The sequence below is a fragment of the Vanessa atalanta genome, chromosome 2, assembly GCF_905147765.1.
Source record: "Vanessa atalanta chromosome 2, ilVanAtal1.2, whole genome shotgun sequence".
NCBI lineage: Eukaryota > Metazoa > Arthropoda > Insecta > Lepidoptera > Nymphalidae > Vanessa > Vanessa atalanta.
The window spans coordinates 2,288,863-2,303,658 of record NC_061872.1 but is presented as its reverse complement, the minus strand read 5'-3'; the positions used below and the strand labels follow the sequence as shown (position 1 = coordinate 2,303,658).

Below are 14,796 nucleotides of genomic sequence, written 5' to 3'. Positions count from 1 at the left end.
AAATGGACATAGAAATAATATACAACGGTTCAAATAGCGTGCGCACTGGAAAACTCAACCGATCCCAGCAACTGGATGCGTCGTATCCCCACCATTCATTAATAAGAAAAGATAAAAAGATGCTGATGCTGAAGAAATATGTAAAAAGATGCCGAAATAAATGATTGAATGTTGCTCATATCACCCGAAAGTCTATCACGAGTACTTGTCCGGAGAATAAAAATTTAATTCATTTGGAAAATATGACCATTTTCTTTTTAAACTTTACTATATTTCATATATTAAAAAATAAAGACTACGACGATGCAATTTATTCAAACCATAAAATGGCTTGGTGTTGTCAACGAAAAAATTTTAAGCAATAATTTAGGCAATTTTTAATTAAAAAACAATACTTTCAAATATATATAAATTTTATAAAACAAATCACTGTCGATTGCAATTGTAAATACACTTTACTATTAGAATAACTTTTAGGGAATTCAAAAATAGCATACAACATTTCATATGCCTTAGCAGCACTTATAATATTACGAAGAGTTTTTGTAATGTTTTATTTTTATATCGATTTCGCGAAAGTATATCGAGCGTCTAAGTAAGTTAGCATAGCGAATGTATAATTAAGTGTATATAATTATATAATTTTTATCAGGATTTACAAATAGTGTCCTTAGTCCAGTCCTCATCAAATTATATCCAAGATAAGCCGCTTAAAGCGTCACCCCACGTATCACAGTCTCGCAATTTTTTTCTTATTTTGCAAGCCTCACTTCTCTCCATCATTCTTTTTAATGTTGTATAAATAAGGTAAAATTTTCAAATTAAAAAATCATGCCAATTAATTAACGCTATTTAACGTAAACGTTTGGTATATCTTACATTATTTGATTTATTGAATTAATAAAATATATAATTAATTTTTAAACTTTATTATTTAAATAAATAATAATTTATGTTAATAGATAGAGAGATTGAAAAAAGATTCTAAGTATCTTGTTAAGCAATTATATCTAATCTGTCGAGTACGAACGGTTTAAATGTTTATATCATTAATAAATTAAATTATGGTAGATTTTCACACAGATAGTATATGTAACCACAGGGAATCATAATTAATTAGTGAGGTATTTTTCCTCGAGTAATTGAATCTTCGACACAGAAGTAATCGCTTTTTTTCTTATTGTGCAATTGCTGTTGGCCTTACTGGCCGTTACAGCATCAGCGGACGTAAAGGCAAGCTTCACTACTAGCATCCACCTTGAAATTTGAGCCTTATCCATCCTAACGGTGTCACCTTGGTTCAGAGCGTGGTCGGTGAAGTGGAGAGCACTTCTGAACTGCGAATGTTTGTCACCTCTGTTTGCTCGACACTACTAGTTGGGGGCCCATTGAATCAGTGAATCAGTTTCATGTATAGTGTTAGTTTTCTTAACATAGGGTGCGTTCACAATGGTTAATCTGACGACTATGTCATTCAAAACGTGCAAAGGACGCCTTAGTCTGTTCGGTCGGTTTCTACTGACAGAGTATTATGAGCAGACGTGATATCGATGAATTGCTATATTGTAGGGCTCCCTGTGTGTATTTGGTGATCGAATCGAGGTCGAAGTGTTTATGAAAGGTGATAATGTAAATGTGTAAATTCGAGTTTGGATCGATACTCAAAAAACAGTTTTGGAATGAAATATTTCAATACGCTTTTATACATTTTTAAAAGCTCTTATATATTTTACCAGTAATTATTTGTTTTTCGTAACAATGCACGTTTAACTAAACGCAGCCATTTCAAATCTAATATAGCGGACGTCAAAAAATAATTTTTTATCATCTAAAGTACGAAATATACGAAATTTTGTATAATAAAAAATAAAAAATTAAGTATTAAGTAATAATAAAATTCATCAAATTATGTTTTTGTAAGCTTCATTTAATAAATAAATATGTTTTTTTTATTATGATTGAAAACAATTTAAATATTTAAAAATATTTTTTATAATTGACAAAATTAATTGACATCATTTCACTTATTATAATTAAACATGACAATAAGAAATAAACCATTCAAAATTATAATCCTTGTATGGCACTCATATACATTAATTTCTTATAAATTATGGCGAATATGTCACGTCCAAAACCTATCAAGATAATATCTGTCAAAATCGCTCGGCACTTCGGCGATATAAACTTATGTGCTTCGGGTCTAATCGGGCAGTCCGTTTTGTCTTCATATGCAAGTGTGTTAGCTGCTCATCGCTTTAGTGCCGGAAATAATTAATTCCCATTAAACATCGTAAATTTATCTTGCGTGTTCCCCTGTTCTGGGTGCGTATACATAAGTATATTCATAAGATTTTGTTTTTTTTTTTATTTCAATAATAATGAATTTAATTGTTAATTTAACTTCAAATACAATAATACAAATTATTAATATTTGCTATTAAACAATTTATATATTATGTAAAAATATGTTAAGTGTACCTAAGCTATATGTGTATAAAGGTTTTTTTTTGTCTTTTAACTTTTACAGCTCGCTGCTCCGTAATACGCTGTATGCACGCTGAACATAATTGTTTGTTATATAAATAGTTTTGTGGTCACAGATCACATGTTATTGAATCTCTTTATTCTATCTTTCTTTTATTTTATGCGGAAATGTATTATTTTAATTATTTTTATTATTATGATAAAACATGTATTTTATTTGATTTAAATAAGACTTATTCTTAACACAGAGAACTTAAATACGTGCAACGTTATTTATATTGTGACTACTAACTGTAATATACTAACTATTGAACTGAATCTTGTTTAGAATCGTTGTGATTTGAAATTGGATGAAAATAAAATGCGTCACAACAAACAAAATACGAGTAGTTCCGTGGAACACCGGGTTGGAATTAAGTTGCTTTGCTATAAATCATGTATTAAATAACTCACACAATGGAAGAAATTAACCAAGTTTGAGAATATACAAAGGACAAGAAATAACAAGTGCGAATCGGATTCACGCACGAAGGGTTCCTAACCATTATCTATCTATCGAGCAATAAATTACGTTTGTTGTATGGGTGCCCCTTTAAATAATTATTTTTTTCTGTTTTTAGTATTTTCTGTTATAGAGGCAACAGAAATACTTACATCATCTAAGAAAATTTCTACTTGTGTAACTAAAACGGTTCATGAGATACAGCCTGATGACAGACGGAGAACAGCGGAGTCTTTAGATAGTGACCCATTTTACCATTTGGACACGTAACACTAAAAATTTTTATTAGAAAATCCCGTGTAAAATAAAACAATAATAAAAAAATAATTTTAATTGTTATATTCAGTCATATTATTGAGAGATACAGAGAAAGGCAGGGAGAGATTTCTTAAAGGCCTTAATGATTTTCCTTACGTGACGATATGTAAAAGAAATTCGTTAAAAAAAAAAAACAAGAGGATTTTTAATATAATCAAACTATAAAATGATTTAATATAAAAATAAGATCTTAATTTTTTTATTATTCAATCTCATAATCACCGCAATAAGATCTCTCTCTTAAAATTGTCTTTAATTGGCCGTGTAAATATTTTTCCGTTGGGTTTTCGTCGAAAATTAAGATTTTTTACAAAGAAGATGTTAAAAGGAACCACGAAATATTTTTATGCGAGCCCGCTGGGGTAGGTAATACCCACTCATTAGATATTCTTATGTCAAACACCAATACTTAGTATTACGTACCAGTTTGAAGGGTAGATAAGCCATTGTATCTACAGGCTTGGGACTTAAAATCTTAGCTCTCAATGTTGGTGTCACATTGGCGTGATGTAAGGAATGGTTAATATCCCTACAGCACCAATATCTTTGGGCAGTGGAGACCACTTACCGTCAGTTCTTTCTTAAAGTCAATGATACTATGGTATCGGCAATGATGTATTGGTACTCAGCAATGATGGAAAGCCAATTTTTATAAATTCAAAATTGGGAATTACAAAATTGTGGTCTTTCGATGGGAGCATTACGTTACAGTACTGTCTCGCTGACCGAAGCTTTGTCTGTAATGTAGCACTGTCAGATTTGACTTGGGGCATTCGTCTGCAGTCGAGTCGATTGTTTTTACCATTTTGGAGGAAACTGTCATATTGAGTACAGAAATATATATTATGTTATTTGATTAAGTATATATATTTGCAGAAAAATACCTTTTCAAACATTAGGATAGTTTGAGACATAATGCGACAAAAATTATACTCAATGTTAACCTACCGAGGCCGAAGCAATTGTATTGTATTTGCGCTGATGTCTTTCTCCTTAATTGTCTACACAATTTCAAGCTTTAATTCAACAATGAAATCAATAAAGAAAAATTTGCTAACTTCTCGATTATGTGTAGAAATAACAACCTTATAGTTTAAGGATTTAGAGTCAGTGTTGATTAAATATTTTTGAAGGCTTTATTATGTCATGTATAATGTATACATTATTACACGACTAACAGATACTGACAGCCTAACGAAGACATATTTTTGAATTAATTTCCTTGTTACGAAAAATATACCTTCGTACAAATTATACCGTGTCTACATATGTGATGTGATATCTACACATTACGCTTATATAAACAATAGTAGCACTGAGAATTCGCTTCGTATCTCACTCTGAAATGTTGACAACCGACTTACGGTGATACGCCATTTTGATACGGGTGTCCTATGAATCTTTTTTTTATTTAACATTTTGACATTTTACGCTCGGCTGTGTGTTTCGGGTTTATTCTTATATAATAGCTCTAAAGTATTTTGAAGAAGGAAGTAGGTAGAATTTCATCCTTATTTTTTAATTAATTTACAAATATCAATTATTTTTGAAACTACCTAACAAAAATGTCGTTACTTGAATAATTAAATAATTATATTTTTAATTATTGTCGTAAATAATAATATTATAAATGCGAAAGTGAGTTTGTTTGTTTGTTACGCTTCCATATATATTTTCATATATTTCAATAGCATCACAATGCTCTATATCGATTGACTTGACTATAGTAGCTGTATAGGTTCTTCATCCTCTTCTTCCAAGTCGTTTCCTCATTACTGAGGGTCGTGACCACCATGAGTGTGGCTCTCCTGTACAGGATGAGTTGCTCGCGTCCGTGGGAGCTACCTTTTACTACCCCACACGTGTTCTCCGGGTGGTGCTAAACGAGCAACAACGCCGAGCAACGGGCGGTGGTAAATAACCCGACATCCTTAATCAATGGGTGGCGTCAGTAGCCGTGAGGCTTAAATAACTTCAAAAAGACTGGGACGGAAAGGAATGGGACACTACCGTTACTAATTTATCCCAAGAAAACTACCATGCATAGCAGCACTTCGCAGTTACACGTACACAAACTTAAAAATTGACAAGCGGCAATTAGAATAAGCGCTCTTAGCTACTTAACCGATCACCGAGATATTTTCTTTTTTTTTTTTTATGTCATAAGGTGGCAAACGAGCAGGAGGCTCACCTGATGGAAAGTGACTACCACCGCCCATGGACATCTGCAACACCGGGGGGCTTGCAGGTGCGTTGCCGGCCTTTCAGGAAAGAGTACGCTCTTTTCTTGAAGGTTCCCAAGTCGTATCGGTTCCATATACGTAGTCCCAAGACGCGCGTGCAGCCGCGAGATGTAACTACATATGGTACTGCATCATTGCATATCCACTATTTTGTAATTGATAGATGACGTTAATTCGGATCTTCTATAATCAATTGATCAAACATGATAATTTTCAGATTCAAATGGGCTTTACAAGAAACTGGGATTCCTCGTGCCCACGAGTTTGGGACTCCTGGGAGACAGATGGTACCAAATGGGTGATACAGGACTTGGCACCAGAAGACGACAATACAGCTCTTGAACTACTTGTAAACCATCTTCTAACCGATGAAACGTTGTGCAACCTCAGTAGCTGTACATACAAAGTTCAAGGGGCTTTAATCATGACTTCGACAGACAATTCTTAATAAAGACTTTTACGGTGACTTAACTGAGTAAATTTGAGTTAAAGTCGCTAGTTCTGCAATTGATGTCTTACCAGTCGTATTAGTTTGCCGTCCTCTCGCATAACGAGATTGAGGATACAAAGATTAGACGTCTAATTATGTCTTCGTTCTCAGATTTTTCGGCTGTTACACTGAAATTGAAGGCAAGAAAACTTTAGTCGCCCTAAACTTGTGCATCGTTGCAAATATAGAAGAAAAACTTTCAGCGGATGATATTTTTGTTTTTTGTTTAGTGTCGATAAGCAAGCTAGTGATAAAGACCGGACTACGTGAAACCCTACTACCAACGGCTAGAAGATAGTCTAGCAAAGTAACCCACTTTATACATGTTAGTTAATAATAAATAAAGGCAGGTATTTTAGCCGGTGCTTCAAACGTATTTACTCTCGAAGCCGCATTCGCTTTTAGCTTGATGTTATTACAAAATCAAACGTTTATGGAAAGCATAACACGTAAGTAATTGAACCATCTCCAATATAATCTGATCTATTAACACCTAAAATGAGTACTTGAAATTTTTGAGATATTTTTTTTATTTGATATATGTACGAGTACTTACACTCAAAGGTAAGAAGTCCTTTCTATATTTATTTGAATATAATAATCAGGACCGTATTAACTACATCGCAGCCCTTAGGCAATGCACATCTGGGCGACCTTTTATATTTTCCAACTTTTTGAACATAAATATCCTTCTCGGAATAAAAACGGAATTTAGTTAATAATTATGATATTTTTATATACGAAAGTAATATGTCTTCGTCCTATTCAAATAGCTGATATTGACCTTCGATTATTTCATAAGAAATGAATTTTAACCGTATTTGCCAATTTTGATGTGTCTAGGGGCGTCCCATCGATGTGATGCCCCTAAATTGCCAATAGTGCGTAATATATAATCCGACCCTGAATATAATGGACAACATTGTGCTACTATTACTAGTAAAATATAAAAAACTCGCACGTTTTTCTTACTTGAATCGTTGAAGTGAATAATAAAAACTCATTCTGATTATATGATTTTCTTTCATCTCCGCTTATAGTATGTGTCTAGAAGACGTTTTTATTAAATAGTTATCTATCAAATTCACACTAAGTGTAACATTCTTTTATGTATAACATATTTCCTCTAGTTTTCCTGCTTTCCATGGGAGTGATTGCGTGAAAAGTGATGGAAATGTGTAACAGCGTGCTGTTTGATGTGATGATAGTGTTGGCTGTCAAATTGAGCCGACTAATTTTCCGATAGGATTATTAAAATTTTCTTATTACCGCAGCGAGATATCACATATTGCATATCTTATTCGTCTAATGCACGGCTATTTTTTTTTAACCAATTACTTACCAGATACATAATAAACAGGTTCATCAAATCATCTTCGGTCTGGACATATCCCATCAAAAAGTTCCCGATTTCTTATGAAAAAAATTGATTCTCCTAATTGTGATACGTGTGGAAGTATCAAAGATTCACTTGTCGATGGAATGTGACAAGACTCAGAATCAGAGAAAGTTACTCTTAACTAATTTAAAAGCATGCTTGTTCGATATTGGATTAGTTCAAAGCATTCTATCAGATCCTTTATCAGAATCTGCTAGGATGCTCCTGGAATTATATCTAATAGCTATAATGTTGATAAATGTTTTTTCATGTGCTTAATTTGTTTTGACATTTTAATTTCCTGAACCTGCATGTTTCGGACGAAAATCTGCCACATACTACTGCTGAGACTTTTATACTCTAAACATAGATATTGTAGATTTATAGTTTGATCGTTTCCGCCCGTGATTCAAGCAACCTATGCCATTTATACCCCCGTACAACCTACCCTGGACCCCCACAAAGCAGAACAAACAAACACACTATCGTATTTGTAATATTAGTTGGAGTAGAGTAACTCTTTACAAATAAATCAATTTTAATTCAGTTTATATGTTATTTAAAATATACATGATTATTGATTGTTTCAGGTACATGACGTGGCCTGGAAAAACGTCTTCAATGCGATGGAATATGTAGAATCCAAATGCAATACCTTCGAGTATCTTGGCGTGGATAGATTATTAAACGCACTCGGTCTAGTAGTGAAGCCTGAATTTAGAGGGCACAAATTGGGTAGCAAAATTTTAACAGCTATGAAAACTAATCGAAAGTTATACAATTTTTTAACTTAAAATTTTACATTTAGACACAAATGCTCCATATTTCTGAATGAATATTTTTATAGCCAGTTTATCTTGATGGAATGTAACTACTGATACTCCATACATTCAAATCTATTAGGCTTTTAAAAGCAATGGTGGAATAAAGAAACTTACATACAGAAATATGAACCCTGAAAACATATTTTGGGCAGTCGTGTAATTCAACGCCTTAGGGCCGTTTTAGGGCTGGATTAACCATGTTGGGGCACGTAAGCACTTCTCAAGGACCTTTCGCCCTTTTCTAATTTCCTAAATAAAAACAATTCTACCTTCACAGAGAAATTTTATTCATAAATACAATTTTTTTATACGCTTTTATCGGCCTAATAAAATAGGAGAATTTGGCTTCAATAATTTCACCCAAAATTAATTTTAAAACCCTTTTACATTATACATCGGTAATTCGTATACATTGTCCTGCGTCGTAGTCTTATTGTATACATATATTGTATAGCTTACTACGTAGGAGATCTGATAGTAGATGCAATCACATATACCCGATACCGTTAGGAGTTCATGCGTAGACTCAGCGACTTTGCAATGCTTTACTTTACAAGTTAACTGCGGGATTGTAAATAATGGCAATGTTCGAAATCCAAACTGCTAATTCATTACTGACCCAACCTAGGGTTAGCCTTATAAGGTCATATTAAGTGAATTATAATCTGTACAGATAATTAACTTTTGTTTGTGCGTCAATCACATGAGAACTACTAAACGTATCGGTTTGAGACAATGACCAATTAATAGCATCGTCCTTAGAATGTTTTAGGATATAATTTTTTGATTGATTTACCTTGATTTCCCCTTCTTTATTTACTACCCAAAGATGCGGGCGGGTAATAGCTAGTGTATTAATAAGAACTATCAAAGAAAGATCGCTGTGCAGTCCAATAGCTTCAATAACACGATTTGGTATTTGTGGTATAGATTTTGACGTGGATGTGATACAGAAGACAATATCATCTAATTTTAAATATGAGACGTTTTGATCAATAAGTATATCATTTGTTAATAAATCGACTACAGCGATACCTGTCATGGTACAGCTGTTACTATCGTCGCGAAAGAACAAATACTAGATTGTGTGATTACGATGCCAATCAATCAAGTCCTCCAGTAATAACGCCATCACTAACAGAATCACCAAAGGTTATGTAGCTACTAATTCTATCTTTTCGTAAATTATACGGCTATATAAATTATCCATATCTATAACATCTAATCAAAGACATAGACAATTTACAACAATTTAAACTTTTCACTAATAGTTCGTAAAATTACATTGTTCAAAGTATCAATTAAAGTTTCGGCCATAACAAGCGTTACAAAGAAGGCTAATCAATATTGAAATGATCATTAGTCTATGGTTTGTGTTTTTATGTTTAAATTAAGAACACCCCAGAAAAGTCTTTTGAACGTTAATTTAATTGAACAATAAAATAAACCAAAATAACAACTAGCATAGGTTTCTGTAAAAAAAAAAATATGTGTGGAATATACTATTCAAGTGGTTTAAGTCTTTCGCTTCCATTTTATAAGTAATATTAATAAAAATATAAAAAAAAGTTCCTATTTATGTATAATAATTATTTGTTTTCTGCAGGGAATCTCTATGTAAATCTCAAGGTCCACAACCTCCACACTGTCTTCTGGACCTGCTTCACAGAAGTCAGCAGCAAGCAGTCAGTCAGCAGCAGCAAAGGAGTGGGTTCGAGACAAGGGCGACCGTTACGTTGAAATAACTCGCAGAACAAAGGTTGAACTACCCGCCAGATTAAAACTGAACTATCAAATTGATGTGCAAAAGATATATATATATATATGTGATTAACCATTTCTTTCATATAGTCAATTGCATTGTATTTTCTAATTGAAATATTGATATTTTTTTTTGTCTATATATAAGAACATTTTTACTTAAAAATACAACAAATAGTAATTTTTTTTTTAAATAGTTGATATATAAATATAACATTAGGAATAATATTTAAATCAAATTCATTATCTCATTATTGATTGTGATAATTTTTTCACCCATTATTTTTCATATCGACGCAATTATCAAATACTAGTAAGATTTGATTTTAGACCTCTAAAAATAATTAATTGCTTAAATAAAAAGATTGGAACGTATATATTACTATTTTATATTCGAGTAAAAAAGGAGTTACAACCTAAATGTACAATTTTAAGCTTTAAACTTCACCGTTAACTGAATAAGTACTTATCCCTTATATTAGTTATGTTGTATAAAGTTGAAGTCTTATTTAAGTTACCAGTCCTACCAATATGACACAAAAATTAACGGTTCGAGCATTTGCTTTTATTGAACACAACAACAAAAAACGATTGATAAACAGAGGAGAAATAGAAGCTGAACTGTTTTGTCCTATTTATAGATAAATTTCCAAGAGTTTCACGCGTTCACTAGTAGTCCTGGAAGAGACCGCTATCTATCTTTCGACTCCATCATTATAACAAATCGCTTGATCGTAGCAAATTGTTGCATTGTTGCCTAAATTACAAATATTTGCGAAGTTTCTATGCGTGACTCAGAAGTACATGAAACTTCACTTCGTAGATTCATTAACGCTAAATTAGTTACATAAAAGAGAAACCAGTGTTGTATGTTTGAATTATCTTGGAATAAGACGTCTATTAAGCAACATATTTAAAATTAACAATCGAGATTAATCCCTTGCTATTATTTCATGATTATTTTAAATTAAAACAAGATTACATCATGTGACGTAAATTGTTGTCTATACTACTATATAAAACTGTAGAGTCTGTCTGTACACTTAATTTTTTGTCGAATTTCGTCATAAATATTCGATTTATGACTGTTCGTTCTATGTTCAATAAATATATTCAAAATAAAAAAGTATGGTCATCATCATCCTCCTGCCCTTATCCCAATTTTACTTGGGGTCGGCGCAGCATGTCTTCTTCTTCCATACTTCTCTGTCAGACGTCATCTCACAAGTAACATTCTTTCTAACCATATCGTCTTTCACACAATCCATCCATCGTTTCTTGGGTCGTCCCCTACCTCTATATCCATCCACATCCATACTCAAAACCTTTCTCACAACATGGTCCTCATTCCTCCGCATAACATGCCCCTACCAAGACAGCCGGTTTCCAGATAGCTTCTCGGTTACCGGTGGTATGGTATAATAATAATAATAATTATTATTTTAACAAACTACTGGATACTGCTGAACGCTGGATTCTTATTTAATTATCATTTTTCTTATCTGACTACAAAAAGAAGGAAATTGTTAATTCGACTTATTTTTTTAATCGTTTTGAACCAGTTTTGATGTCTTTTTTAGTGAGTAAGGTACCAAGGTACTTGAACGTCGTGCTTTTTCATTTTTATGAAAAAAAATCATCAAGGGTTCAAGTAGAAAGCTATTGGATTTGTTTACTATGGTTTGTCGTAGATCAGGATGACAAAATCGATTCAAGCTTGACAGTTATATAATTATCCAACTCATTTATTTTTCAAGTTCTCGCAATAAACTAATTATGTCTCGTGATATTGCTGAGTAGAAAAAAAAAGTTCATAATATAACTAGAAAATGACGTCTAGTTTCAGGTCCTTATTTTGTGATTATATTATATATAGTAAATATGAGCCCTTAGTACAGTCGGTGTAAGAAGAGGTTCGTCACCTTAAAGTCTATTTTCATGTGCTCAGTATGCGCGATAATCTGCTTTCCGGATTGAGTATTACATATTGCGTCGCAATGTACACTATTTTGAACCTAGTTATCATACTATGTTAGTTTAATTTTATGTGCAGTTTTCTGTTTAATGCTTTAGTTTCAAAATGTACTAAGAGTTTACGACTTGATAAGGGAATGAATTTGAAAACTGATGAAGGTTTTCTTACTCTGACTGTACATCAGTCTAGAATTTGTTAATAATCCGGCCATAACGCCATCTAACGGAAACAAGCATAACTATTAAACCATCTCGCTAAGCAGTATGAATATGATTTCGGTCAGAAGTTACGAAATAACAAACACAACAATTGGGTGGCCGGATGCTCAAAAATGGAATAAAAAGTCAAGTCATTTTCCAAATTATTTAAAACAATAAATTTATTTGTGTTAAAGCGGAAATACATTATTAATACCAACAATTTTACGGAATACCACACGTTAAATATAGTGGCCCGTTTAGACCTATATTTCAGAATTATTTTTATAATGTTAAAAATTTCGCAAAAACATATACGTTTTTCTAGCAAATGTGACATACATAATATAAATATGTACTAGAATTTTACAATGGTAAATTTGTACTCGTAACTTCAATACCCGATTACACAGGGTTAGTAAATCTTTTGTGGAACAATGTACACGTTTCTGCAATAATATCCCAGAAAATGTTCAAAAATATTCAATTATAATATTTAAAAGAATCGTTAAAGAGCTTTTGGAGATGAGATGATTGCCTCCAGGCTAGTTAAAATAAGGAAAATATATTTTTTATGAAAACAATAACTGTAAAATATGACATTAAGAATATTTTGCTAAATTTCTGTCTCAGGTTCTTTTCAGGTCTGCGGTGATTATTTCCAAAACGATTTTTAACTTTTTTTTTTTATGTGATAGCCGGCAAACGTGTAGGAGGCTCACCTGATGGGAAGTGACATCGGGGGGCTTGTAGGTGCGTTGCCAGCTATCAAGAAGCTAACTATCAATAAGCAAGCTAACGCTTCTGTATTGCATAAATATTTATGACTTTAAATTTAAATTAATCACACATACGAGTGATTATAGAGACTTGCAAAAGCCTGTGCACTTCAGTCTATCACAGAGTCCTTATTAAGTTTAATTTACCTTTCATTAAGATCTCACGGAACTACTACAAACTACTACTAGTTTAATTAATAAATTAGTTCTAATGGGCGAATTCAATCGCATATAGGCATTTCCATTGTAGTTTTAATATGTTAAAGAATATATTTACTTAAATAAACTCCTAAATGAAACTGTTCTCTCGAAAGTAATGGTTGACGGCTATCTTGTATCTGGTTACATCAGCCCTGAGTTTTGGTCTAGACAGGTGACAGGCAGACGTCAGGTGATGTCTGGGATAAATGTTATTAGAAGATTTACGACTACACGAGATTTGGATGATATTCATTTCCATTGAGGAGAATTCACGTGAGAGTTTTATTGGAAAACTTTTTAATAAGTTCACATACACATTCACATAGAGCCGAGATGGCCTAGTGGTTAGAACGCGTTCATCTTAACCGATGATTTCGGGTTCAAACCCAGGCAGGCATCACTGTATTTTCATATGCTTAATTTGTGTTTATAATTCATCTCGTGCTCGGCGGTGAAGGAAAACATCGTGAGGAAACCTGCATGTGTCTAATTTCAACGAAATTCTGCCACATGTGTATTCCACCAACCCGCATTGGAGCAGCGTGGTGGAATATGCTCCAAACCTTCTCCTCAAGGGAGAAGAGGCCTTTAGCCCAGCAGTGGGAAATTTACAGGCTGCTGATGATGAAGTTCACATATTCCACTAGTACCACAAGCAGATTTTTTATTCTTTTATTTCGTCAAGTTTGGTATATTATCACCAGATGACTAAAGGTCGATATTGTGTTTCATAATAAGACCATATATACAACAACCTATACATATGTTTATGAAAATTATTTTGGACACGACCCATGTATGAATGAGAATTAAAAAAGATTGCAGTTTCCAGTACACTCTTGTTGCTTTCTTAGAAGACAAATTATACGCTGGATCAAACCTTTACGTGGTTTCAAGGGCAAGTGTCAGGCTATGTATCACTCAATGATTTCAAGATAGCGTACAAACTTTCCTATCGTCACAGAATTGATAGTAGACACGGCTACTACTACTAATGAAATTGATAATTAAAGGAAAATTAAAGGAATCTTTGAGGTATAAATTTAAAGAAATTAAGATATTGACTGTTGCTTCTCAATATATATTCTGTAATGTTTTGTACGTACGGAAAAATATTAATGTTTTTATGAGAAAATGTGATTCTCATAACGTTGGTACAAGGAACAAACACAATCTTGTTACTCCTGTTACTCGACTGCATAGAGTCAGTAACTCTTTTGTGGGGCAATGTATACGCTTCTACAACAGGATCCCAGAAAGCGTTCAAAATGCTTCTGTTGCGAAATTTAAAAAAAATTGTGTGTGCGAAAGGTATATATACTATACAATTAGTGAGTTTATGTTTGATAGCACACCTTGGGAATGAAACGATCGCCTCCTGGCTGTTTCTACTCATATATAATTATGTATATAATTAATTTGACGTAAAAAAAAAGTCCCGCTGAGTTTCTTTCGCCGGTTCTTCTCAGGTCAGGGTGTTTTCTTTTTCCGAACCGGTGGTAGTGTTTAACTTGACAATCAATAAGAAAGTGTAATACTTCTATATTGAATAAAGGAATTTGAGTTTGAGTTTGAAATTAATTTAAATAATAAAGGACTGTTTATGTTAAAATTTACTTTAAATCTACAGAATCTATATTT

General features: G+C 32.8%; 1 protein-coding gene across 1 annotated transcript; it reads left to right on the top strand.

The window, feature by feature from the left end:
• The first annotated feature begins 5,773 nt into the window (after positions 1–5,773).
• Positions 5,774–9,987, top strand: LOC125068903. Its single transcript, XM_047678279.1, has 5 exons — positions 5,774–5,945; positions 6,004–6,025; positions 6,152–6,257; positions 8,009–8,190; positions 9,849–9,987. Exons 1-5 carry the CDS (start codon positions 5,774–5,776, stop codon positions 9,985–9,987), a joined length of 621 nt encoding a protein of 206 aa, XP_047534235.1.
• Positions 9,988–14,796: the final 4,809 nt, after the last annotated feature.

What these genes read in the sequence shown, in the direction of transcription:
- LOC125068903 (XM_047678279.1), top strand. Translation starts at nt 5,774, where the DNA reads ATGGGCTTTACAAGAAACTGGGATTCCTCGTGCCCACGAGTTTGGGAC. An exon ending in GTTGTGCAACCTCAGTAGCT is followed by an intron (nt 5,946 to 6,003) that starts GTACATACAAAG and finishes TTCTTAATAAAG; the next exon opens with ACTTTTACGGTGACTTAACT. An exon ending in TTTCAGCGGATGATATTTTT is followed by an intron (nt 6,258 to 8,008) that starts GTTTTTTGTTTA and finishes TGATTGTTTCAG; the next exon opens with GTACATGACGTGGCCTGGAA.